A 26,699-nucleotide genomic window follows, 5' to 3' on the forward strand; every position below is an offset into this window, starting at 1 on the left:
AGTGTGCAGAAATAACTGGATAAAAGCAGCCCATCAAAAAGATAGGAACATACGTATTTCTTCTTAGTTACACTTTCCCATTTTTTGCATACAAATTGTCATACTGGATCACAGCAAAAGGGAGTAAAACAAGTCAGCAATCTGATTGCCAGGAGTTTCTGCTGGGGGAACACCTCAGTAGTCTCTTCACTTGGATCATATAATACACCTGGAGACCTCTTTCTTGTGTACAGATAGCAAATGTGTGGCCCACAATCTGGTTGCTGATCACCACATCACCCTCTAGTTTGGTCAGCTCACCAAGTGGTGATGGTTAAGGTGGAACAGGGACTTGTCCCGCTGCATGGGTCAAACCCAAACAACGAGACAAAACATTGCCTGCTTTGACTCCTACCTGTGGGATGCTTGGATAGCACCGGTTCAGTTCTGCTTGCCCTTAATTCACCAGCCATTCAGCTGGTCTGACAGTCCTGCAGAAGTTCCCACCACACTCACTCCAATTCTCCAAACCTCAATTAGTTTTAAGTTTTTTGCTTAATGTGCACTATTTGCATCTACTACTTCTGTCTGTCTTCCCCTGTGTGTTTTCATACACACTGTAGGAGCTCTCCAAGCTGCACACTGATGGAGGCTCTTTATCACTATGTCTATATCACTGCTTTTGGCTCTAATTTTACAGTTTCTTAGGCACCCATTAGTGAGTTGCCCATGACAGCAATAAAACATAACGTGACCTAGAGGCCATTATGTGCTTCTTAAGACCAGTTTGTAAGGGAAACAAAACATACATTTGCTTAAAATGCTTATTGCAGGACATGCATAAGGTAAAAATACTGTTTCCTTCTACATGTATTTTACTTTAAGTAATGCACAGAAAGACTGTTGGTACTGCACCTGATTTTGGAGATCAAACATTTCTTCCCAGATGACAGGAGTAATCTCAAGTTTCTGGTGGCTTCTTTCTTCCTCTGTTGTTATAAACCACCTTGGTTGTACCTGAAGAGGATGATCTTCACTCAGAACCTTATTCTGCCGCCATTTCCCATGCAGTTACATCACGGTAAGAAGTAACTGCATTAAAAAGTTTGAAAAGAAATTTCAGAACAAATTCATTTTTTTTTTCAAGTTGAAATTTGCAGATTTTAAGTTCGTTCTTTCCCTCTTAGAAAAGTATTTGCAGTTCCTCCGTTAGTGAGGCATTTTTTCTCCATTTAAAAGTTACCCATTAGAGCAGTAAGGAATGAAGGGACAGAATTCACGCTGTGTCATATTTCACTTTAAACAACAGTAATGGAAAAACAGACAAAAAGATTTCTCAAAGGAAGTTTCATTACCAGCCCTACCATGTTCTTGTTCTGCTGTGCAGCAATGAACCTTGAAACAAAAGCGTTTTTATGGCAAGTTTCATTAGGAGAACACAGCTTGGATTTCAATACGACACTCACAGCATCCTGCATCTAGAAGACTCCTGACAGAAGACTTACCAGCAGTGTGTAGCTCTCTAAGGAAATTTCATAAACAATAACTGCATATTATCACATGCAGTACAGCACCACAGCTGGATAATATACCAGAAATGTTAGTAACAAGAACATGCATCAAATGCAGGAATCCTGTAAGGTTCTCCTGAAAATAAGATGTCAGATCCCACTGGCTTTTGTTCCCGGTTCATGGAAGGTAAGAAATCAGTGTCTTGTTGAGCCATAATTTCCAGGATGTTTGGAACATCCGCAGAACAAATTTCATTGGCATCCTCAAATAAAATTCATCGCAGTTACAAACTTGAACATTCTCTTCGGTCTTTGTTTAATTCTTAGTTATGGTAGCTGTTAGACCAGAAAAATCTGTCACACAGAGAGAGTGCATTTCCTATTGTGCATTCAAAACATACTGAAAGCAGAACAAGCAGATACAGTAGTGCATTAAAAATACTCAGTGTATACCAAGAAGTAGTGAATCTAACTTCTGACTTCTGACCATATTGAGGATCAGTGTATTTCCAGTAAAGAAATTCCTAATAGTATAGGAATACTATAGGAATCCCAATCGTAATAGTAATTCCTAATGCAATCAAGTTTTGGCTTCCTTCTGTGATTACTACCCAACACAGACTCTCCTCGAATAACTTTTCCCATACAAAACCCATTTCTTCAGTAATTTACAACCAAGGTGGTCAGTTTGCTACAGTTTGGTATTGTGACTTCTTTATGAAGAAAGTTGTTCTGTGGCTCATGCATGAGGAAGGATTAACGAGTGTGCTTCATATGGCCTTGCTCTTTGAACAACTTGACTTCCACAGCTCTAGCACAAATTGCAAACCCTTGTGGCAGCTCCCAGCAGGAACGCACTGATGGACAGGGTTTTATTGGAAAGTGATGTCAGCAAAATGTGAGAAAGATAACAAAAATAACTTGCTGCACTGCAGAAGAAATAACAATATTTTCAGAAATCAGAGTTTTGTTTCTAAACTAATAAACATTGTTCAGCTAAATGAAGATTGGTTTTGATATGTGTAAGGTTAAAGAATTTAGAGTCTTCTGACAGATGAGATAGAGGGAGCAAGACATTTAACAGAAAACATACCCTCTTCTCAACAGCAATGAAGCTTGTAAACTGGGTTATAATTGAGTTCTCCAAGCTGAGATGTATAATCATGTTCTTCAAGATTTGCTTCTTCATCTAGATTGTTAAGGATTAAATGGAGGATGTAGAAAAAACATAATCAGATAAAATCAATAGATATAATAACTGAATATATAAACACAGGAATGTATTCAAAATTCAACTGAAAGAGATGTTTGTGAAAGCCTGTATTAATTGTACACATATAGCATCTATCCTCCAGTGACAGAAATTCCGTCTCCAAGATAGCAGACTGCATCTGACTTTCACATCTGTTCTTCTCTTTACTTCCTCTGTGTCCTAACAAAACCCCAGGAATTCTTCATTCTCGTTTGCTTCCATTCTTATTGTCCCTTATTGTCTCATCATTTCTGGTTTATGCTTTGTGCCTTTTTGCTCTGGTGGACTGGGCAATAGAACAGATGATACTGTAAAGTAATTAATTCCACAGGAAGCTAAACAAAAAAAATAATAAAGATAATGCCCCCTGAGAAAAGCAGAATCAGACAACAGTTGTGGGTGTGAGAATAATGTAAGTACTGACTCACACAACAACAACAAAGAGTTTAAACTCTTTTCTCTCCTGGTTTTCTTCTGCTTTCCTTCAGGAAAAAAAGAAAATATGAGGTGCTCTTATCAATTTACTTTAGTTCTGGAAACCCATGAACACAGATTCTTGTGCAGTGAGACGTAAATGACAGAAGTCAGTAGAACTATAGCTGTAGCATGATGAAGAGCTAACCGTGCAGATCTCAGTTGCAGGGGTAGGTTGCGGAATTACGCCTCAGGATAGAAAAAGGCTGTGGCTTGACAGAATGTGTCCTTGGGGCGTAGATACTGGTAAAAAAAAAACAAAGAATCTTTGTGGTGCTGAGGTAATCATAGAATCATAGAATTACCCAGGTTGGAAAAGACCTTGAAGATCATCAAGTCCAACTGCAGCCTAACCAGTACCCCATCTCTAAAAATAAACCAACCCACAACACCACGGGCTCTTACTTTTAGCCTGCCTGGTTCACTTTTATTAGCTAACTTAAAGGTTAGAATAGCAAGTTCTTTTGTATTAATTGCTATTTTACTTGCAACAGCTATTTTAGGCTTTCCAGCCACAGGCAAAACCAAAACACACAAATATATTTCCAGAAACCTTCAATCACGCTAGGTAGTTCTCAGCAGTTTCAGGTGGCAAACAGGTCTTTAGGAGGGAACAGAATGCAAATTCTACTGTGGAAAGTTTATCTGCAGTTGCAGGAGACAGAAAACTTACAAAAAAGAAAAGCCGAGCCTTTCACTGACCAAGAAGATTTTGGCACTTGTGTGACAGCACAGCTCTGAGAATAAAAACAGTTTCCATTCAGTTTCAGGACTTCCCTTTATTTAAAGACTGAATTGCCTCTTTTTATTTCTGTATTTATTTATTTTTTTTTTATGATTAGAATACTATTTAAAAACTGAAATAATATTCAGGTCTGACATGGAGAAAGACAATAAATAAATAGCATACTTTACCTGTGCTACAAAGTCTATTATCCTCGCCTTGAAACGAACACTTTCCAGAGGAACAGGATTTCCCAGTCTGTCTTGAAGACCAGTTTTCACTGTATTTGAAATATTTGCACTGGGTAATTCATAGCCTAAAGAAAAGAGTATGTGAAATGTTATAAGTGGATTTTTTTAAAGTATACATTTCAGAAGCAAGTTTGATAGTAATCCTATATTAATGGCCTGTGTTCGTGTATGCAATTCAGAACATGTAAACTGAAAGTAACGCTCCTTTTCTGTCATGAATGCTTGTACTGCATTTTTGAGCTGTACGCTGTCTAAGGGACCAAGAGCTCATGATAGGTCTTTAAGGCCTTACAAGGTCTTTGTTTAAAAACCTGCATTTGAATAATGAAAAGACCATTTGATGATTTATGTGGAAGTGCTTCCTGTGCTTCTCTTAAAACATGCTGTGACAGGAGGAGCTGCAACAACTGCTGGGAAATAGACCTGTAAGGAAATGTTAAACAGATGCCACATGGGAATGACCAATTTTTGTAACATCCACAAATAAACTACAAGTTACTTATTAATGTTAGCTGCATGCAAGAACTCTAACAGGAGTTGTGATACGTATATAGGGAATGCTGGTAGCAAGCCAGCATACAAAAAGAAAACATTCCTTCTCTCATTCTGTAAATGACATTGTGACTCCGACTCAGTGTTATCTTCCTCAATTTCCATCCCAGTTCCAGGCCAGAATTGTTTTATTTGATCTTCAGCAAAGCAAAACTTAACAACGTATCTAATTTTAACCTGCGTGGGTTCTGTACACAACAAATTCATCATCCTGGTAGAAACACAGGAAGGTTAAAAGCACTATGTTTGCTCTACTGTTACAACCATGAGACTAGTGTCAGTGACCCTCTCCCTTCCCAAAGCTCTGGCTGCTGGGGCTCAGGGCCAGCCTTGATGATGTGGCTGAGGGGCCTGGAAGAGAGCAGTGGGAAGACTCAGCAGAAGCCTGCTCCTTCTTCCTCTCAAGAGATACCTTTAAGCTGAGGCTTTTGCCCTTGGTTTCTTTGCTGAGCTATATTGCAGGTATGTTCAGACCCAGATCCTGTGGGCTTGAGTTCCCTGTCGGACTTCAGACCAGACAGACAAGCCCAAAATGAGGCTCCTCTGACCCTGACTAATGTCACCAGCAGTCACTGCCAGCTGCTCTGCTCTTCCTAATTGGGTGCTGAGGGACTGTGCCCCTGCCAGTGAAGTGACTCCCTCATCCTTACTCACTTTCAATCCAGCCCTGGCTCTGTCCTCATAGCCACTGGGTGCAAGGGCTGCATCTGTGTGCACACTCAGCACACCTCATTGTCAGTCCTTGGAGCAGGCTGAGAATTTCCCAGCTACTTTCTGCAAATGGACTGATTTGCAGCAGAGTAGCTGAGCACCCGATTGAGTGAACTCCTAGGCAGCTTAAAAATGAAGTGACAAATTAACACTGGAACAGTGGAGCTGTGGGAGAGATCCCTAGAGATGCCCCTAGGCAGAGCAGCTGTGCTTAGACCTACTAATAGATGCTGCTTGCAGTCCAGGGAACTCCCCTAGGTTGTTTGTGCTGTAAATGTAGGAACAGACCAAACCGTACAGAGATAATTAACTTTAAATTATCTCTAGAAACTGTTTCTGCACAGACAGGTAACTACTGGAGAGAGTGCAGTGGAGGGCTACAAAGATTAGGGGCGTGGAGCATCTCCTTTAGGAGGAAAGGCTGAGAGACCTGGGGCTGTTCATCCTGGAGAAGACTGAAGGGGATCTTATCAGTGCCTATAAATATCTAGTGGGTGGGTGTCAAGAAAATGGGACCATGCTCTTTTTCATGGTGCCCAGCAACAACAGACAACGGGCACAAACTGGAATGCAGGAAGTTCAACTTGTATGTAGTTTATGACAGCCAATAGAAACCGTTCGTGTGTATGCTGGATGGTTGCCAGTGTCAGCAGGATGATAAACGCCAGTTTTGTGAGTCTCATTTAATCCGGTTTAAGATGCCGTTCACAGTGATTGCAGTGGAAGCTATCACCATCTAGATGGCAATTGGCCTTCCTCTTCAACGTATTCTGCTCAGTTCCTTCTGTGAATATTACTCTGTTTGTAAGATTCCACATGGGAGTTGATTGTAGCCCTGTACTCAACATTGTTGAGGTTGCACCTTGAGTAATGTGTTCAGTTTTGTGTAACCGGCAAACTTGCTGAGGATACATTCTACCCCATCATCCAGATCATTAATGGAGGGATGAAGAAGACTGGACTCTGTACTGACCTCTGAGGCACTCTGCTCCTTACTGGCCTCCAACAAGACTTTGTATCACAGGTGCTCCAGGCCTGGTCATTCAGTTTTCGATTCACCTCAATATCCAGACCATAATTCAACAGCTTCTCTATGAGAATCTTACAGGAAGCGGCGTCAAAGGTAAAGAGGTACAAAACCCGGGCCCAGCTGGCAATGTGCCTCCAGGTTTTGGAGCGAGATTCTGCACTGTTTGATGGAGCTCTGAGGAAACTGTTTTGCTCAGTAAGAGTATTCCTGAAGAGCAAAATGGCAGAAACTCTCTAGTGATGGTGACAGAAGGTGAGGGAATGGCACAGAGCCGTGTGGGGGAGGTGGGGAGGAGAGGCGATTCTGTGACACTGCGTGCTTTCTGCCCACTTATCCTTCCACTCCACCCTTCCTGCAGTTATTTAACGATTAAAAGGGCAGAGCCGAGCCAGCTGCAATGAAAGCACACAGCCCCGCCCGCACAGCAGAGTAGTAACCCCGGCTTCGCTCCGCGCTCATCTCCTCACAGCCGCCGCCGCAGGGCGGGAAGGTGCGCAGCGGCGCCTCCCCCGGCAGCGGGACGGGACGGGACGGGACGGGACGAGGCAGGCCGCCCTCGCGCGCCTCTCGCCGGCCGTCGGAAGCCCAAGCTGGGCGGTTTGCAGCGGCAGCCCATTAACGGCGTTCTCGCCGCTCAGCTTCTCGGGAGCTGTAGTCCGGTTCCAAGCTGCCGCCGCGGGGCTGCGCGAGGCGGGCTGCGCTCGGGACTACGAATCCCGGCATGCCCCGCACCGCGCGGCACCCAGCCTGTGGCGGCGGGAGGCCGTGCCATGGCGGCGCGTTTGTAAGTGCGAGCGGCGGGCGGCAGCCTCGGCTTCGGCCTTTTGGAACGTAACGCTTTAGGAAGCTTTGAGTTTCGAACTCTGCCCGGACGGGAGTCCTGTAGAGCTCCGTGACAGTTGGTGTGGGGATCCCGGAGTGCCGCCGGGCTGTGGTGGTAGGAAGTAGAGGGAGAAGCGAAGGTGCAGCGTGTTTGTGGAGTTACCTTGGGAAGGCTGAGCGCGCGTGGAAATGTGCACGGGAAAGTGATGGTGTTTCCGTGGGCATCTCTGCAACGCCGCGTTAGTGCGAGGTTTGTGATTTAACTGCTTTTTTATAAACACAACCGGCTGGTTTTAACAGTAACTTCCTGATGCTGGGAGTTTCTTCCAGTAGGTCTTTTATTTTAGTTACCTGCTGAATTTCTCGGTGCTAAAAACAAGTGGGCAGCCATACCTGATCCTTGTGGCTGTACCTTTTACTCCCCGAACGCTACCCGATGCTGTGTTGTTATGTTAATATTACGTGAGCAATCGCATTGGAATAGAACTTACAAGATGCCAACTGTTGAAGATCTGAGCAGTGAACAAAACTTCCTTGCACACTGGATGTCCAACAGTTCCCGTGCTGGTGTCTTATTAGATCCTCGTTTTACTGGATTGAAAATCAACACAGAAAATCTGTTACCTGGACCTGAAAACGTCCCGGCTTTCCCTGTTGAAGCGCAGCAGCTATCAGACAGCTCTTCTGTGAGTGAGGACTCCTTGAGTGAAGAACAGTTGCTTGAGTCTGGCGGCTCCTGTGCACCAAAGCAAAACAGCACTGAAACATCTTTTCCAGCAACAGCACATAATGTAGGAAGCTCTAAAGCAGACTTTGGCCACAGTGAACTGGGCAGTCAGAATAAATCAAGTTGCAGCGATCCTCTATTACAAAAGCTTGAACAGGTAATAAATAAATGTTTTAAATTCTAGAATTTCGTGATATTCATAAATTAAGATTTATTTCATTCCTGTGCATCCATGGAATGGAACACCTCTCCTATGAGGACAGGCTGAGAGTGCTGGGGCTGTTCAGCCTGGAGAAGAGAAGGATGTGAGTGACCTGAGACTGGCCTTTCAGCATGTAAAGGGGAGCTACAGGAAAGAAGGGGACAGATTACTTAGCAGGGTCTGTGGTGACAGAACAAGGGGAAATGGTTTCAAGCTTCAGGAGGGGAGATTTAGGTTAGACATAAGGAAAAAGGCTTTAACAGTAGGGGTGGTGAGGCACTGGAACAGGTTGTCCAGAGATGTCGTTGATGACCCATCCTTGGAGACTTTCAAGGCGAGGCTGGATCAGGCCCTGGGCAGCCTGATCAGGCTGTGTGTGTCCCTGTTCATTGCAGGGGAGTTGGACTGGATGACCTTTAAAGGTCCCTTCCAACTCCAAGTAGATTCTATGATTTTTTTGTACCTGAAATTATTTGTAGAACATAAGCTCAAAGAGCAAGCTCTGAGTCAGTGAGGTATGCATAAAGGTTAGTGTCCTCCTCATAACATGTTACTGAGGGTCTAGTTGGTTTTCACAGGCACAGATTTCAGTTCAAAATTACGTTTAGTGCCAGCATATTTGCTCTCAGAATCTTCTTCAAAAGATGAAAATGGTTTTACAGTGTTTTGTTACTTTCTTTCTTGAAGCTGTATGGTTGGGTACTGGTTGTTACAGTGGTAATGCCCTCACACAGATACTAACAACACTGAATTTGCATGTTCATAGAGATATACATATATATATATAAATATATAAGCGCCTTCTGTTGGTTCTCATTGGGTGTATGCATACCCATATTCCCGGTTCTGTTTAGATAGAGATGTTGCTGTTGAAAGTGCTGATGTATCCACAGTATTGGGACAAAAAAGCTTGGAATTATAACCCTGTGATCTTACTCAGCCATAGGTTATCCTGTCAAGGATTAGGAACTCAACTCCTTGTCAGCTCTGCTAGAAGCTCAGTGCAAATCCAAATGTCTGTTCTTGCAAGTAAAATCTGGGAGGATGGAGTGAATGTGTGGAACAGAATTCTGCAGCTAAACTGTTACAAGTTCTCACTGTTGGCAGTATTTTTATTCACATCTTTTGGGCAAGTCAACAGTACCCAATGGCAGCTAAATAATAGACATTAGCTGGTTTACTTAAGAGGAACTGTTAAGTTTCCCTTCTTGGAAAGTTACTGACAATCAAATATATATATACATACTCACACTACATATATACACATATGTATATGCCCACATGTACATATTTATGTGTTTATAATATCATTTGTTATAGTCATGTGTGCGTATATATATATTATTTCCAAGATATCAGATAATTACAGTGAGGATCACTAATACATACATATAAAGAATGCTGCTATATATACTTACATATGAATAACAACAAGCTGTATTGATTCTGAGTTATTTTAAACTTTAGTAAAACCACCACATAGTAGAAGAGGGTATTAAAAGAACAGAATTTGAGTGTTTTTCCCCAGTTGCAGAAACGAGTATTTCAATTTCTATTGTTTGCGGGTTGGTCAATTAAAAGTTAGTAGATTGGGGTATAGTATTCACATACTGGAAGTAGTGTGTGTATTCATAGCAGAACCAGTAACTTTGTTCATCAGAGCACTTTATGTGCAACACCTCATGGTACAGTTAGATAATGGGACATCTCCAAAGCTTGTTGTCTTGATGATGCTTATGGTTTGGTACGTTCTAAATGTACTTATCCCACAGTATGTTTTTTTGTTGTTGTTATTGTTTTTTTTCCTCCCCCTGAAAAAGCTGAAGGAATTGCAACAACAAAAACAGGAACAGCTAAAGAAGCAACAGATGGAGCAACTTAAAAGGCTGATGGAAGAACAGCAGAAGTTACTTAGCATGGTATCTGGTCAGACAGCAGTTCTTGGTAAGTTGGGAAATAAAGCATAGGACATAGAATCATAGAATGGCCTTGGGTTGAAAGGAACCGCAAGCTTCACCCCCCTTCCCCTGCTCTGTGCAGGGCTGCCAACCACCAGACCAGGCTGCTCAGAGCCACATACAGCCTGGCCTTGAGTGCATCCAGGGATGGGGCATCCACAACCTCCTTGAGCAACCTGTTCCAGTGCATCACCACCCTCTGAGTGGGAAAATATATACTTTATTAAACTGAAGAATGTGATCTATTATTCTTGTTTAAGTTAGAAAGTGTATTCAGTGTTCATCTTAAGACTACTTGATTAGTCAAAGATAAATGCTGCACCATTTATTGACTGATTGCTGAAGGAATACTATCCCTTTGCCAACTTTAATTGTAAGTTAATGATGGGAACCCTTGTTTTGAAGAATATATTGTAAATATAAAGAGAGTACATAAAATAAGCAGTTACATTCCTCTCTGATTATCTGTTTCCTGTAGTACTTCTTCTTGCTTTAAGTCACCACTGCATTTAAATGAAGTGGTACCTCCGTGTTTGTGCTCACAGCACGCGTTTTTGTCGTGTGGTGATCTTAATGAGACTGGGGAGCTCATCTGTACTGATAAACATTTGTAAGCTGGATCAGTGTTCCAGTCCAATTTAGTTTGTACAAAGGGAGAGGACAGTCCTGGACTGGAAAAAGCCCTCAGAGTTGAGGTAGGGGTATCTTCCCTTGCAGGTAGTATCAGTCCCACCTGATTTAAATATTATGTTTCTTTTACTCAGCCTATCTAAGAAACTGAACTTAAGGTTTAGGTTTCAAACAAAAACTAGGTTGCCTAATGACTTCTTCTGAATCAGGAATCTAAGTATGGAGGCTGGCTCTTGCCCTCCAGAACTATTGTATATTTGTTGTATTCTCCTGTGGAATAGTTGTTTGTTTTAGTTTGAAGGCTGCACTCTAATGGCTGAAAGTAAAAAGCTCAGACCTGGGCATTCATTGGGCTTTCTTACAAGTCACAGTCATGAGTAGCAGAATCCCAAGGATAACAAAGCTCACACTCAGAGTAATTGGTCTCACATGCACAACACCGTGACATTATAACAAGAGTTAAAATGCAGACTGAATCTCATCTTCGAACAGACACAGTAGTGTCTGCCTGTAAAAAGCCAGGGCTGGCTGTGCCCCTAAAAATGCTTGAATTGCTTGAAAGATGGTGAAGATGACAAATATGTTAGTTAGTCATTTGGAGCAAAATAACTTGGAGCGTGTATTCCCATAGTTACTGAGCATAACTCACTGCTTGTAGTGATGCTTCTATACAAATGTCGGTTTAATTTGCTGAATGTATTTATGGTCAACTCGGAAGCTTCAGTGTTCCTGTGAGTGTTCTTAGAAGCAGCGGGAAGAAAAATCAAGTTCTTCCATCAGCATGAAATGTTTGCCTGTTCTAGTGGGGGAAAACAAAACCAAAAACACTACAGCTAAAACTTATGTATGATAAAGATTGGAAAAATGGTAAAATGACAGATACTGGATAGCTTCATTATTTGGTAAGTTGGAATAAACTGAAAGCATGCTTTCAAGTAGCAATTAGAAAATAATCTATATGAGGATATACAATGTCTCTGGACCAACTGTGTTGTGAGGATAAATAACTGAATTGGAATTAGGAATCAAGATGGATTGGCAAAGAGATGCTCTGGCATAGAGTCATAGAGTGCTTAGGGTTGGAAGCATGATTAAGAATTGTTTATACACCAGAAGAAATGCATCACAGTTCTTCACCTTTTCCTATTTTCTTAGTTGTACTATTGGCACGACATTAATATTTATGCTGTTATGACTGGAATTGTGTTTTTGTGGTTTTAATCAAGAAATTTAGTAAGGAGTTTGTAAATCTGTACAGGTTTCAGAGGAAAGACATGAGAATGCATTACAGGTATGAAGTATGATGAAAAGCTTTTCATCTTGGTCTAAGCAGATGTGAAAGGATGAACTGATCTTAATTGATAAGTTTAGCAGACATCCAAGCTTCGGTTATTTTACCTCTAAGCCATAAATTAGCCAAGATGATGAATCAGTACAGGATGCTGAGGTGTGTGTCTAGGGGTGAAAACTTACATGTGGTTGGATATTGCTTTAAAAAGAGTGCTCAAGTTCAAAGAAGAGTTTGGGAAAATCATAGGACTTCTTTTGTGTGGGAACTCAGACTATGTGACCATGAAGCTGTCATTTGGTTTTGATCTAATCTGTATGCCGCTTAAAATGTGAGCTGAAAGCTGATTTGTTTGTTGTTTGCATGCTTTTTGCTGGGGAAAAAAAAAACCCAAACCCAAATTCTGTTGATTTCATAGGAAAAAGCATGTGGTGTCCAGAACAGCAGATGGAAAAATTAACGGAGACTGAAGATCCACCTATGGATCCTTTTTGTGCGGAACTCTCTGAAAACACAGAAAAAGAGTTACGGGTGACTAACGCAGAGGAAAGGTAATTCAGAACATTATTTGATTAAAAACTATAAGTAACATATACTGCGAGTTGGGCTGAATTCTGATTCCTGATTAAGAGCCTGATATTCTCAATTTGTGTAGCTTTCTCAAGCAGGAATTACATTTTACTAGTACGTGGAGACCAGTGGTAAGAGAGGTTCTGGCTTGAGACTGTGACAGATGTGCTGTGTTGGCTGAAGAGGTGTGTGCAGCATGGAGTAATGATAGTGTAGAAGCACATTCTGGTATAGGCTTACTATACTGGCAGTTACAATTACTGTAATCAGTCTGATTTATTAGTCTCCTCTCCACTGTTACACAGCAAAAGTAGTGATGTGGAGGAGGAGTGTAAGGCCACGACTTCTTAGTTTGCTAGAGTTATGTTTGTGTGCATCTATGTGTGGCTAAGAAATAACAGTGCTTGTGGGAGAAGCCTTCTCATGGATGTTAAAAGCTTTATTTATTTATTTTTATGGTGCTGATGGAATAAAGTAGTGGTTGGCATTGTTTTGAAAATCTGCCTTGTCTGCCTGGTCATATAAAAAAATACTTGTTTCAGGAGGTACTGGGTTGACCCCAGGCAGCCGCTTGGTCACCCTGCCTCAGAATTCAATGGAGGTGAATTAGAAGAGGAAAAATGACAGTTGTGGGTTGAGATAAAGACAGTTTAACAAATGAAGATAAAAAGAGACCCCAATGTTAAGAAGGCAGCCACTCTTCATCTCCCACAGTCAGACTGATACACAGCTGGTTCCTGAGCAACAGGTAGTTTTAGAAAACCAAGTCCACGGTTCTCACTGCTGAGCATGATGTTGCATGGTGTGGAATGTCCTCTGGGTTGCTTTGGGTCAGCTCTTGTGGCACTGTCAGCGTATTTGCTTGGGGGAACGGAGTGGGCGTCATGAGAAAGCAAGGAAAATTTTGATGCTCTGCAAGCAGTGTTCAACAGCAGCACAAAAGCTGGACATTATCAACACTGTTTTGGTCACAAATTCAAAGCAGCATCATACAGACTGCAGTGAAGAAAGCTTATTGCATCCTAGCCAGTACGCAGGCTGATCGCAGTAGCATTTCTGTGTATTGGTAAGGAGGAGATACCATAGAAGTTATCAGTATGACTAAAATCTGAGTGTGAGTTTGATGGCTCGGGCAGAAGATTGGCTCATCAAGAAAAGTAGTGGAAGATGAAACAGCAAAACCTGCATATGCCAATTCTTTTTTTTTTTTTTTTAGATGCACACGAATAACTTTATCAAAAGATAATCAACTATGACTACAATGCATTTTTCAGATTAGCTTTGCTACTCAGTAACTAAAGTACTTTGTAATTTGTCATCTTTTATGTAATTGTATCCCAGGTCTTTGAATAGCAGTGATGCTAAACACAGTTAAATTAGATGGAAATGTAAGAGTTAATTTTTTACAAATTGCTCTAGACCTATTAAAGCTGCCATTCAGGAGAAGAAACAGACATTTGAAGAATTTGTGGAAGAACAGATGCAGATAGAAGAGCAGCGTCTGAAGCAAAAACAGAAGTTACAGGTTTTCTATTCGAACTTTCATTTTTTTTACATATCATACCATGGTGTGACGGGTGCTTTAAAAACTTAAGATAGCAGGTTCTGGCATCAAAAGCTAACGCTGCAATATTTGCTTTGTAACAATTTATGTTCATAATAAAACAGTAAGCCCCAACTATTTGTTTGTCTAAGATGCTTTTAGAAATCCAGTAGAAGTAAATGTACAATATAAATTCCTACTAATATGTGGGGTTTCTTTGGAAAACAACCAAATCAATTCAAAAACCCAGCAACTTAAAACTGCATGAGGGATTTTTTAACATTGTATGTATGCTAATTTTTCCTTATCCACTTTCAGGAGACGTATGGATCGGCCATTCAAAAACCAGTGATCAAACAACCCTTCCTAAAAAGAGGAGAAGGCTTAGCAAGGTTCACTAATGCCAAATCTAAGATAACAAAACTTGGGGAAAACATACTGAAACCTCCGCAGAGAGCCTTAGATGACAGAAATGTGAGAGTGGACAGATCGCAAATGCAAAAGAAAAGTCTGCCTTCTGGCAAAGAACTGGTTTCTGGGAGCCCTCTTACACCACGTAAAAAAAATAAGCAGCCTGACAGAGCAAAATGTCCCCTTCAGAAGACTCTGGTACTTAGGAATCACAATGGAAAAAATTCCTTGCCACTAGAAACAAGAATGCAACCAGGAAAAAACCCTGATGGACAGATTAAAGTTTCTTTCTCATCAGAAATCAACAACAAAATAGAAAATAAAGAGAATGTAGTGGAATTTACTAAGACTAGCACTGGCAGCAAAATCAGAAACAAACTACCTGACAGAGAAAATCTTCAGATGGCCGATGCCTTTTCTAATTCTAACTGTTCTGTGAGTCCCTCTGCAAAGGATTCAGAACTGTCTTTTGAAGTTTCATTTCAGAATAAGTTGGAAAACTGGGAAAAAGAAAAGGAAAAAGAGAATCTGGAATTAGATGAATTTTTGTTTCTAGAACAGGCTGCAGATGAAATATCTTTCTCAAGTAATTCTTCATTTGTGCAAAGGATTTTAGATCAAGATCAGCAAACTTCACAGGGACGCAGAATGTCCTCTACGCCTATCAAGGCAAAACAGCAGCAAGTAAAGGAACTTGCAGCTGAACTCAGTAATAAGAAAAAGGCAGAATGTGTAGCAGCAGGAAATAAAAATGATAAAGCAGTTAATCATACGGTCTCAAATTCAGAAACAGCTTCTAGACTGAAGGATCCACTGAATAAAGCAGATAGTGTGATGTTTTCAGTTTCTTCCACGACAGCAGCTCCTGCTTTAAAAAGTACTCAGTGGATTGTAAATGAAGACAAAGATGAAGAAAATGGTGATAGTACTACAGATTCTGAGCAAGAATTTGAGACCACTTTAAAATATGAAAATGAAGATGTTAAGACATCCTTTGTGAGCCACAGAGAAAGCGATCCAGAATTGTTAGATTATGGAAGTTCTGCTGAAGATATCGGCAAAGAAAGCAAAAGTGGAAGTGCCAACCTTGACTTGTCAGACAAAGAGTCAAACCAAAAGGTTAGGAAAGCTTCAGACCACCAAAGTAGCATGTCTTGTGTAAACAGGAATAAGTTTGAGTTTGATGATGAGAGAACATGGAGTGATCTTGATGAAAATTATGCTCATGATGATTTACCTGAAAAATACAGTACGATGCCCTCGCAGAATGACTTTTTCAGTAAAAACAATACACCTTTCCCAGATAAAGCACTGAAGAGAAAAGTTGCCTCAAAGAGGGGGGAAGAACCATCTAAACAGTCTGCAGGGGATGGTGATTCAAACGGACCTCCATCTAACCTGATGGTGAAACTGTTTCCCTCGCTGAAACCAAAACAGAAGACAGGCTGTCATCCAGAGCATGAAATCAAATCGAATGTGGAACAGGAGTCCGGAGGTGAGGGAACAGCAACTGGTGGGAAATGTTGAAGAAAACATGTTTTACAAGTCTTTCCTTCTAAGGCTTAATGATCTAAGGCTTGATGATCTTCAAGGTCTTTTCCAACCTGGGTAATTCGAATTCTAATTAAGCTGCAACTTGACGCTACACCAAAAGGTACAGACTTCTACTGCAGGGAATGGCACCTTTCATCTCTTCTGGTTGTGTATGGTGCCAGATGCAGTCATCACACAGCTTGCAGAATAAGTTCAGCAAAAACTTGTATTTATTTTCACTCTGAAGGCTTGTTTTTTTTGTCTCATCACCCCATTCAACTAACTTAATCTGAAGGTGCTTGACCACTGTTTCAAACTCAAGGAAAGAGACAAAAGCATGTTGAAAATGAAGCAGTGCTTCCCTTTCCACTGAGTGCATCTACAGTGTGTTTGGGTAATACCATGCATTCCTAGTTTAGATTGTTCCTGTAGTAAAACAAGATGCATCAGCGATGTCTGTTTCCTCTCTGTTGTATAGTATGTAGAGAATTCACCTGGAATATGGGAAACAAGTTCATTTTTCTGCTCTTCCAAAATTGATTTCAACCATTTCAGCCATACAGCTATGATACGCAGAAGGGCTGCCTCTAAAATCTCCTGTAGAAGCTGTGACAACACAATGGCATAGTCTAGCATGTCTTTTCTGTAAGATGGTGAGGTGTCAGTTTCAAACTCTACACCAAATAATGTTTAGGATTTTTTCTGTTCTCTGAGAAGTTCATATGAAGCAGAAGTGGTAGCTTTAGTGTTTTATGGAGAACTGTTTATTGGGCTTTTGAAACATATCTGCTGGGTCTTGTTGCTGGAAGTAATGGTAGCAGCATTTAAGAGTGAATGAGTCAACTGACTACACTACATCATCAGTACTTAGGCTATTTTGCATGCTCAGAAGCAGACTATGAAAGCCTTAGGAGTGTTAAGCAGTGACTGAACAGGAAACTGGAATGGCAGAAAGGCCCACAAATATTCTGGGCCTCTACAATGCATTTCAGGTCAGTGCTAGGTTTGAGCGGACTGTGCTGTGAGTAAACTTGGAAAAACTTACAGCTGTAACTTTCCTCTTTGATGCTTTGCCCTTGTCATATCTTCATTTCATTTCTCTACAGGTCCTTCACATTCTGATTTCTGATATATGTTTAGTTCTGCAAGATGTACTTGATGAGGAACTTGAGTGTGTAACACAGGGTACTTCAGAATTTCACTTCAGTACTAGAATTTTCTTGCAATGTTATTGCTATCTCCAAAATAGTTTATATGTTTTTTTAAATTAGCGTGTTAATAATTCTTCAGTCTAATGGATGCCTCTTGATAACTTGAATCTGACTGTCTGACTGTTCTATGGCAGGAGCCACTGTTCCATCACAGATACTGAGAGAGAAACTCACTGAACTGGAAATGGAAATTGAGCGCTTCAGAGCTGAAAACACCATTCTAACTAAACTTCGTGAAGAAAGAGAGCATGCCTTGGCAAGCATCAGGTAATCTTGAATTGAAAACAATTTGGTGCATTCATTACCATGGTATGCTCCAGGCTATCACACTGTGCAGTTCTTACCTAGACGCTGTTAAAACAATACAGGTAAGTAATTAATGTATTTTACTAACAGTGGAGACACAGATCAAGAAACTGGTTGTTTCTGTATGTATGTATTAAATTGTTGTTATAACTCACGAACAGACTGCCAGTCTAGCAATAACGTTGAGCACTCCTGCTGCTTTAATATGATATCATTAAAGGCTATGCAAGTGAGAATTTTCTCATGTATACTTTTGCTCTGAGCAATAACACAGTCCTAAACTGGTCTCCTAAAACAGATTTCACATGACTGTGATTGATGCTGTCCATTGGGATTGGATGTACAAACTGAATATTATTCATTTCAGCTAGGGGAATTTTAAGCAGTTAATACAGTCAAATAATTCTGTGGAGACTTAAAAGTGGCATACCTGTTTCTGTCAAAGTCAATTTTGTTTCATTTGGAAACAGCATCACATTGTTGGCTAATGTTTAATTTGTGACCTGCTATTGGTCACTGGTTCTTTTACACACAGCTTTTGGGGGAATGGTGTTCCACTGCTCTGAGGGATATTGGCAAGCTTTCATAGAATCTAGAATCATAGAATGGTTTAGGCTGGAAGGGACCTCAAAGATCATCCAGTTCCAATCTGGCCTTGAATGCCTCCAGGGATGAGGCAGCTGTGCCAATGCCTCACTACCCTCTGAGAAAATAATTTCTTTCTAACACTTAGGCAACATTTTCCTCTTTTAAAGCCATTCACCCTTGTCCTGTCTCTAGTAGACTGTATAAAGTTGGTCTCCTTCCTGCTACTAGGCTCCCTTCACATACTAGAAGGTTTCAATGAGGTCTCCCTGGAGCCTTCTCCAAGCTGAACAAACCCAACTCTTCAACATTTCTTCACAGGAGACGTGCTCCATCCCTCTTATCATCTATCTTTGTGGCCCTTCTATGGACCTGCTCCAAAGCCTTCTTGTGCTGGGGGCCCCAGGCCTGGATGAACATGATGGAGCCTCAGAAGGGCAGAGTAGAGGGAGACAATTCCCTCCCTCTCCCTGCAGCCATTCCTTTTTTGATGAAGCCTGGGATACTATTGGCCTTCTGGGCAGCAATTGCACACAGTGGTTTAGCTGAATCATAGAATGGCTTGGGTTGAAAAGGATCTCAAAGATCATTTAGTTTCAAACCCTGCCATGGGCAGGGTTGCCAACCACCAGACCGACCAGGCTGCCCAGACCCACATCCAGTCTGGTCTTGAATGCTTCCAGGATGGGGCATCCACAACCTCCTTGGGCAACCTGTTCCAGTGCATCTGAATGGAAAACCTTTCTCTTAATATCTAACCTAAACCTCCCATGTCTCAGCTTAAAACTATCCCCACTTGTCCTATCACTATCCACCCATGTAAACAATTGTTTCCTGTTTATATACTCCCTTCAAGTACTGGAAGGCCACCATGAGGTCTCCCTGGAGCCTTCTCTTCTCCAAGCTAAACAAGCCCAGCTCCCTCTACCTTTCCTCATAGGAGAGGTGCTCCAGCCCTCTGATCATCTTAGTGGCCCTCCTCTGGACCTGCTGTAATGGCTCCATGTTGTTCCTGTACTGGGGGCCCCAGGCCTGGATGCAGTACTGCAAGGGCCTCACAGGAGCTGAGTAGAGGGGGACAATCACCTCCCTCTCCCTGCTGGACGCCCTTTTTTTTTACTGCAGCCCAGAACACAGTTGGCCTTCTGAGATGCAAGCGCACACTGCTGGCTCATGTCCAGCTTCGTGTCCACCAGGACCCCCAAGTCCTTCTCCACAGGCCAAAGCTGAAGCTTTGCTAAGTTCTGAATAACTTTTGTGACTAAAGGTACGAATCTAGAAGTAGTTGGACATTGAACGCGAGCTGTATGACAATTGTTGGACCTAATCTTGGAGGTCTCCTAACCTAAATGATTCTATGAAATACTGCTCATAATTCAGTCTTCCAGTGCTAACGTGCTGGGTTTGACTACAAAATTTAGAGCCTGTTTTCTCACCCCAGATTTGTACAGTTTTAGGCTAAAACAAAGCTTTGTTTTGTAACTGTAGGAAAGAAATTGCAGACTTTCAACAGCAGAAAGCCCAAGAACTTGCTGAAATAGAAGAATATAGAAAAAAAGAAATGAAAAAACTGCAAAAGGAGCGTAAAGTTTTTGAAAAGTATACCATAGAGGCTCGAGCAATTCCAGACAAAAAAGAACGTGATGAAATTCAGGTATGAAAATAACAGTTACCATTATTAATTTACACAGGAAAGCCAAAATTCATTTAAAGGCAACTGAGAACTAATTCTAACTGAACTTTTCTAACTTAGGCTAATCATTAGAAGGGTTGCAGTTGACTGGCTTAATTGGGAAAGCAGCTGCAGTCTTCACAACATTGTTTGGTGGTTTCAAGGAGGAAAAAAAAACCCAAAACAACCTCACAAGTATTTTTGTCACATTTTTGTGCACAAAAACTGCATGAAACCATGGTAAAATGATCTTCAACTTTGATATAAAATTACATTGCAAGTTTTGATTTGTGTAATATATGAAGATGCAAACTATGCTTACGTTTTGTTTGTAACTGTTCCAAAGTAAACATAGTTAGCATCTATAATTTTCAGTGTTTTGTGATTATTTACTCATGAGACTTTAAATGCTGGTGATAAAGAAACAAGATCTGTTTGTTCCTTCTCTGTCAAGATTCATCAGGTACTCAGCCAAGTTGTGTCAGACTTTACACGTGGGTGTCATTTCTTGATGCTACTTCAACAGACTTTGTAATGTTTGCAAACTGGTTAAATGGATTCATGAGTATTATATGTGACTGTGTCCTCCCTGCTTTCCCATGCCAAGATTTGTTAAGGGTCCTTTTGAGTGTAGCCTTAAAGACAGCACATTTCTGCCTCAAGTGTGTTTGTGCTGGCCTGACTATGAAGTGTAAAGGAGGCTGAGTGATGATCACAGGAGCTCTTGTGACTGAAGTTGAGATATTCAGCTTGGAAGCCTGAAGTTAACGCTTCTCTTTTCACAGAAGAAAACCTTCCCTCTCTTAATCCAATATTTTCCTAAAACATTTAAAATCTTTTGATACGTTAAAAATTGAAACATTTCACAAATATGTATTTTTCTAAGGCTCTAAAACAGCAGATGGCAGAGTTACAGGAAGATTTTAAACGGAAAGAAGCAAAATGGTCAACCACCCATCGACGCCTGAAAGATCAAATAGATGCTTTAGTAAATGAGAACATGGAGCTGAAAGAAGAAGTCAAAATTATGGAGAGGTTTCGTCTGGAAGCCTGGAAAAAAGTAGAAGCTGTCGGAAGCAAGAAGAAAGTGGAAAATTCTGGGATGACTTTAAAAAGAACAGAATCTGTAGTAAGTTATTTATCTCTGTGTTTTGGCTTATGAAATTGTAATCTAATAGGCACAACCTAGACTTCTGATTCACTAATCCTGGGGTTCCACAGATGGTGCCAGACAGAATTTGTTTTTAACGGCACTTCCTCTCCAAATATAATTCACAGAATGGTTGAGGTGGAAGGGGCTCTCTGTGTGCATGCAGCCCAGCCCCTGCTCAAGCAGGGACTCTCAGAGCAGGGTGCCCAGGGCCACGACTGAGTGGCTTCTGCATGTCTCCAAGGATGCATCACTGTGGGCGGTGCCCTCTGCCAAGGAATTCAGCTTCTTAGAAATTCAAACAATGCAACTGTAAGCAGAAAAAACACACAGGTGAGATCTGAGAACCTCCGTACCTCGAGGATCAGCCAGGCAAACCAGGCAGCTCAGCTCTGCTTCAAGTAGTTACATGGGATGAGGTTCAACAAGACCAAATGCTGAGTCCTGCACTTCAGCCACAACAACCCCAGGCAGCGCTATAGGCTTGGGGTGGAGTGGCTGGAGGACTGTGTGGAGGAAATGGACCTGGGGGTACTGATTGATGCACGGCTGAACATGAGCCGACAGTGTGCCCGGGTGGCCAAGAAGGCCAAGGGCATCCTGGCTTGCATCAAAAACAGTGTTACTAGCAGGAACAGGGAGGTAATTGTACCCCTGTACTCGGCATTGGTGCGGCTGCACCTTGAGTACTGTGTTCAGTTTTGGGCCCCTCACAGCAAGAAAGACATTGAGGCCCTGGAACGCGTTCAGAGGAGGGCTACGAAGCTGGTGAGGGGTCTGGAGCACAGGCCTTATGAGGAGAGGCTGAGGGAACTGGGATTGTTCAGCCTGGAGAAGAGGAGGCTCAGGGGAGACCTTATAGCTCTCTATAACTTCCTGAAGGGAGGTTGTGGTGAGCTGGGGGTTGGCCTCTTCTCTCGTGTTATCAGTGATAGAACTAGAGGCAATGGTTTCAAGCTGCAGCAGGGGAGATTCATGCTGGACATTAGGAAATATTACTTCTTGGAAAAGGTAGTCAGGCACTGGAATGCACTGCCCAGGGAGGTGGTGGAGTCACCGACCATGGGGGTGTTCAAGAAACATTTGGATGTTGTGTTGAGGGATATGGTTTAGCTGGAAAGTATTGGTGATGGTTGGACTGGGTGATCTCTTAGGTCTTTTCCAACCTTGATAATTCCGTGATTTGATTTTGAAACATAACTGTTATTTTGGATTGCTTGCACCAAATTAACATCCTGTAGTTCTTGGTCATGAGGCAGCAGACAGTTCAAAAACAGCTTTTGTGCTGCATCACACAAGCCATTCTGATGGCTTAATCTCAAAAATGTATTGCCTGTGAAGAAAGCTTGCAGTGAATTTCCTCTCAAATGGTGTATAAATCCTATTGCAACTGCATGAAGAGTTATGAATAAATGTCACATAAACCACAAGGATAACTTCTTTACTTCCAGTGTCTGCAAAATAGAGGCCTGAAAAGTGAAACTGGATCTCTGCTTCTTCCAGCTCAGAAGTGTGGCAAGATAAATGGCAAAAGTTATCCAGAGGCAAAAGGTACACATTTGTCACGTTGGTTAATTCTCTAACAGAGAAAAGAAACGTGGATTTATTGCATGTGTTTAAAAGACCATCTAAAACTAGATGAGGCACAGCTGTAATGAACTTCAGTGCATAGACAGACACCTCCCAGGGCAAGATTCTGGAGACAGCTCTTAGGAAGCTGTTCTCAGAGTGAAAGTGCTTCTGGTCGTGTTGGTGGCAGGTGATTTACCTCCCCCCGACAGCTGACTTATGGGGATTTTTTTTTCTCGTGAATGCGCTACTTTCAGTTTCTGTTTCACTTAAACAGTGTGGGTGTCCTGTGCAGCTTCACCTTGTATGTGATTTTAACATTTAATCTGTACTTTACTGACTGAAATTGACTTCATTGCGCTTATCTGAGTAGGAAATCTTCCTAGAGGACCTGCATCAGCACCTGCTAAGGACAACAGCAAGTCTGAGACAGCGACGACACTCGAGGATTCTTCTAAAACGTTTATGGTAATAAGTCCTGTATCCCGATTTGGTTCTTAAGGGAGGAGTACCTTTCAGTACTGAACATCTGGGAGGTGACTTGGAAAGCTGTTGAGTCTTTTTATGTTCCTTAATTGCAATGCTGTTGTTGTCATGAAACTGGCTACGTGGTAGTCAATGCAGAATGTTCTACCTGTGTCTGTGGGTGAGGTAAGGGAATAAAATAATAACCTTCTACCCTCCAGAGTTTTGCAAAGTTTTCCATTTTAAGAGGCTGGCTGTTTGTACGCTCCACGTAGGGAAACCATGCAACAGTCCTTCATGCAGCTGAATTAATTCTGGAATGCTGTGGGTAGCAGTTGGTGTTAGGAAATTTTGTCAGTTGTTTCACACTGTCATATGGATGACTTCAACCAGTTGGCACCATGTCACAGCAATGGATTTCATTTTAGTTTGGACAAAAGCTGACCACGTTCAAGATTAGTGCAGGCCTGAATGCATCACTGTAATTATAGTGGGGCTGTATGAAACATACACTTTTACGACTTCCTATAGTGTCTTCCTGCTGTCATGCTCATTTCTTGAAATGTCTGTCAGCCTATGAAATAAAAGATGTATGAAGACGGAGCCTGATTTTTAAGTTAGTATTATTGCTGTCATTTCAGGATACTTCTCCTGATGAAGCTCTTTTGTCGGTACCACCTGGACCTGCATATCCAGACAGTGAAGAGATACAGAAAGAAATCGCTCATCCTGATGGAAGGGTAAAATGAAAGCGTGGAATTTGAAATTCCACAACACCTGAAGTGAAAGGTCAGTGGGTACCTGAATGCAGTGCCTTAATACTTAATACATCTGTAACCTGTTCGTTAGGTCGAAAAGGTTTTGAAAAATGGCTGTCACCTCATATTTCTTCCTAATGGGACGTGGAAGAAAGTGGGTTCTGATGGGAAAACAGTAACAATAACCTTCTTTAATGGAGACGTGAAGCAGATTATGCCTGATCAAACAGTGGTATGTATGTCGCATCTTCTGCATCTCTCTATACATGCTTATATGTGTGTATACACTCAAATTCCGGCTAGATGTGTTAATCTCAACTGTCTTCTTCAGATTTACTATTATGCTGATGCTAAGACTACACATACTACATACCCTGATGGCTTAGAGGTCCTGCAGTTTTCAAATGGACAAATAGGTAAAGAAACCATCCAGCCCAAACAACCCCCGTAACTATTGTGGTGTGTGCATGTGTAGATACACACGTGTATCTGTGTTTATATAATAGTAACTCGTTTCCAAATGCATTCTAGAGAAACATTATCCTGATGGCAAGAAGGAAATTACTTTCCCTGATCAAACTATCAAAAGTTTATTTACGGATGGACAAGAAGAAAGCATCTTTCCAGATGGCACAATTGTTCGTATTCAGAGGTAAGCTTTGTATTTTCAGGCACCCTGGCCTGTTGACAAGGAAGCAGTAGGGAAGAGCTCACTGACAGAGGCAGTTTATAGTGATATGTGTTCTGTAAAACTGACATTTGAATATACGGCACTTGGAGATGTGCTTCCTGTTTGATGCTTATTTTTTGTAGCCTGAAGGAGGTAGAGGAAACTGAACTCCTATGTTTGATACACTAACCTGAATGACTTCTCTGACTTGCATGTCATTCTAGAGAACATGAGTACTCAGCTGTACCTCATGCAGGTCTCAGATCAAGCTGGTGGTACTCAGAATATTAAACTTCTGAAGCATTGTAGCAGCTGGGTTAGACCAGAGAACATGTGGTGGATGCTGGCAAGTATCAAGAAGCTGCATGAGTTTTGCAGAAACGTGCTTTTGAGTATCAACAAAATGGCATTTAACAAACAGATTAGATTATTTTCTTCATTTCTTCCTTTAGGCTCATGTCTGTACTGCTTGTTCTGAGAATAAACTCAAGCCTGTTCATAGTCCTTATAAGGGTTTTTACAAAAAAACATCTTATGTATGTGTATTTAATGCAGAGATGGAAGCAAAACTATAGAGTTCAATAACGGCCAGAGGGAACTACACACATCACAGTTTAAGAGACGGGAGTATCCGGATGGGACTGTTAAGACTGTGTACTCAAATGGACACCAGGAAACAAAGTACGTCTCTGGGAGAATAAGAGTAAAGGACAAGGACGGCAATATTCTCATGGACACCAAGTTGTAGTTAACACTGATTCTGTCAGCACAACAGAAATAATGTACATTCCTGTAAATAAGAAGAGGTGTTCCTCTAAACATATGCTGTGTGTACACTTAGTTGTTTTTAAATAAACTTTATTTTTCCTTGGGTGCTACTACCACAGCTTTTATTTCTAATGTTTTGCTTGTTTCTCCTTTTCAGAAGGAGTCTATCAATACACTATGGTCTCATATAGCTTGATGGGTGTTTCTCAGATCCTTGGCTACCAGTGAAAATGTGTCAAATAGCTGCAGATGGCTTCATTTTTGAGAGCCAGAAGATTCTTCAGTCTAAGATAAAAGGTTGTGCTGTTGGAAACCCTGCGTGGTTTATTATAGCACAGTGTTGGTTTTGCTCACTGAGTTTAAGGCCATCTGTGCCCTGGGGTGCACCAGGCCCAGCACTGCTATCCATGTGAGGGAAGGGTTATTCCACTTTGCTATGTGCAGATTCACCTTTTGGGTACCCAATATGAGGATGTAAAGCTATTAGCATCCCAAAAGAGGAGTTGGACTGGATGACCATTGTGATCCTTTTCGACCCAAACCAGCCTTTGATTCTGTGAACCCTCTATTGCAGTGGATGCTGACATTTAACTCACTTTCTTTTGTGCAGTAGAACATAAGATACACGCCTGCTTCCCCTTGTGCTGTGTGTGTCCCATTCCCCCTTTTCCACAGGGAAAGCAAGCTCCAGTTACTGTACCTGCACCCTAGTTTACTGAAGAGGTAAGTTAACCTGGACCAGGACCAATGCTAGGAGTTGTCTGGTTGTCTGCATGGGCCAGCACTGTCTTTCCTGGAAGTCTTAAACAGCAGTTCTTCATGTTATTACATCTGTCTCTCTTGTAATTATAAATTGCTAACTCAAATTAAGGACATTACGTTTTGAAGGTGACAACAGCTCTGTATGGTATTTTCAAAGCCACACAGGCCATTTCAATACCACAACACAAAGACCAGGAACTGACCTTTTCCCTGCTAGTAAAAACACTGTAGACATACAGTGCATCTGTGCAACTGTGTGCAAGATGGTGGCTGTGATCTCCTCAGATAAGTTTTGTGCATGCATGTTCTTCATGGATATTATGAAGAGCTGTTTTTCCATACAGGTAACAGAGCAACACGTGAGGCAGTGACAAAAGCAAAAGCCTAAAACCTGACAATGCTGCCCTTCCTCCATTTTGTCTCATCTTGTTAAATTTGCAGTAAGCCAAAAAATAAAACTCGTGCATACTGAGTTCCCATTACTAACACAACTAACACAAAGATGGGGGAGTTCAGGTGAAGGAATGGGCTTCAGAGAGATCTGAGAAAGTAAAATAATGCTGTTCTGTTGAAGCAGGCTCTCAGGTTCTCCATGTCTAACATTTCAAGATCTGT

At 41.6% G+C, this 26,699-nt stretch overlaps 1 protein-coding gene across 2 annotated transcripts; it reads left to right on the top strand.

Annotated features, from left to right (window-relative positions):
• Positions 1-6,908: 6,908 nt before the first annotated feature.
• On the top strand, positions 6,909-25,308 carry CPAP (centrosome assembly and centriole elongation protein). 2 transcript variants are annotated; one of them, XM_072349398.1, is made up of 16 exons: positions 6,909-6,974; positions 7,637-8,190; positions 10,056-10,179; positions 12,530-12,662; positions 14,101-14,206; positions 14,543-16,130; positions 17,514-17,646; positions 19,759-19,924; positions 20,829-21,071; positions 22,544-22,643; positions 23,035-23,129; positions 23,768-23,866; positions 23,976-24,116; positions 24,216-24,300; positions 24,416-24,536; positions 25,110-25,308. In XM_072349398.1, the coding sequence occupies exons 2-16, from the start codon at positions 7,756-7,758 to the stop codon at positions 25,300-25,302; spliced, it is 3,762 nt and encodes a 1,253-aa protein (XP_072205499.1). In that variant the 5' UTR covers positions 6,909-6,974; positions 7,637-7,755; the 3' UTR covers positions 25,303-25,308. The 2 variants fall into 2 exon arrangements, with proteins under 2 accessions (XP_072205499.1, XP_072205489.1); XM_072349388.1 differs by lacking the exon at positions 6,909-6,974 and having other exon boundaries at positions 7,229-8,190.
• The last annotated feature ends 1,391 nt before the right edge of the window (positions 25,309-26,699 follow it).

The sequence above is a fragment of the Excalfactoria chinensis genome, chromosome 1 (genome assembly GCF_039878825.1).
Source record: "Excalfactoria chinensis isolate bCotChi1 chromosome 1, bCotChi1.hap2, whole genome shotgun sequence".
Lineage (NCBI taxonomy): Eukaryota > Metazoa > Chordata > Aves > Galliformes > Phasianidae > Excalfactoria > Excalfactoria chinensis.

What these genes read in the sequence shown, in the direction of transcription:
- CPAP (XM_072349398.1), top strand. Translation starts at nt 7,756, where the DNA reads ATGTTAATATTACGTGAGCAATCGCATTGGAATAGAACTTACAAGATG. An exon ending in TAAAAAGAACAGAATCTGTA is followed by an intron (nt 21,072 to 22,543) that starts GTAAGTTATTTA and finishes CTTTACTTCCAG; the next exon opens with TGTCTGCAAAATAGAGGCCT. An exon ending in TCGCTCATCCTGATGGAAGG is followed by an intron (nt 23,867 to 23,975) that starts GTAAAATGAAAG and finishes CCTGTTCGTTAG; the next exon opens with GTCGAAAAGGTTTTGAAAAA.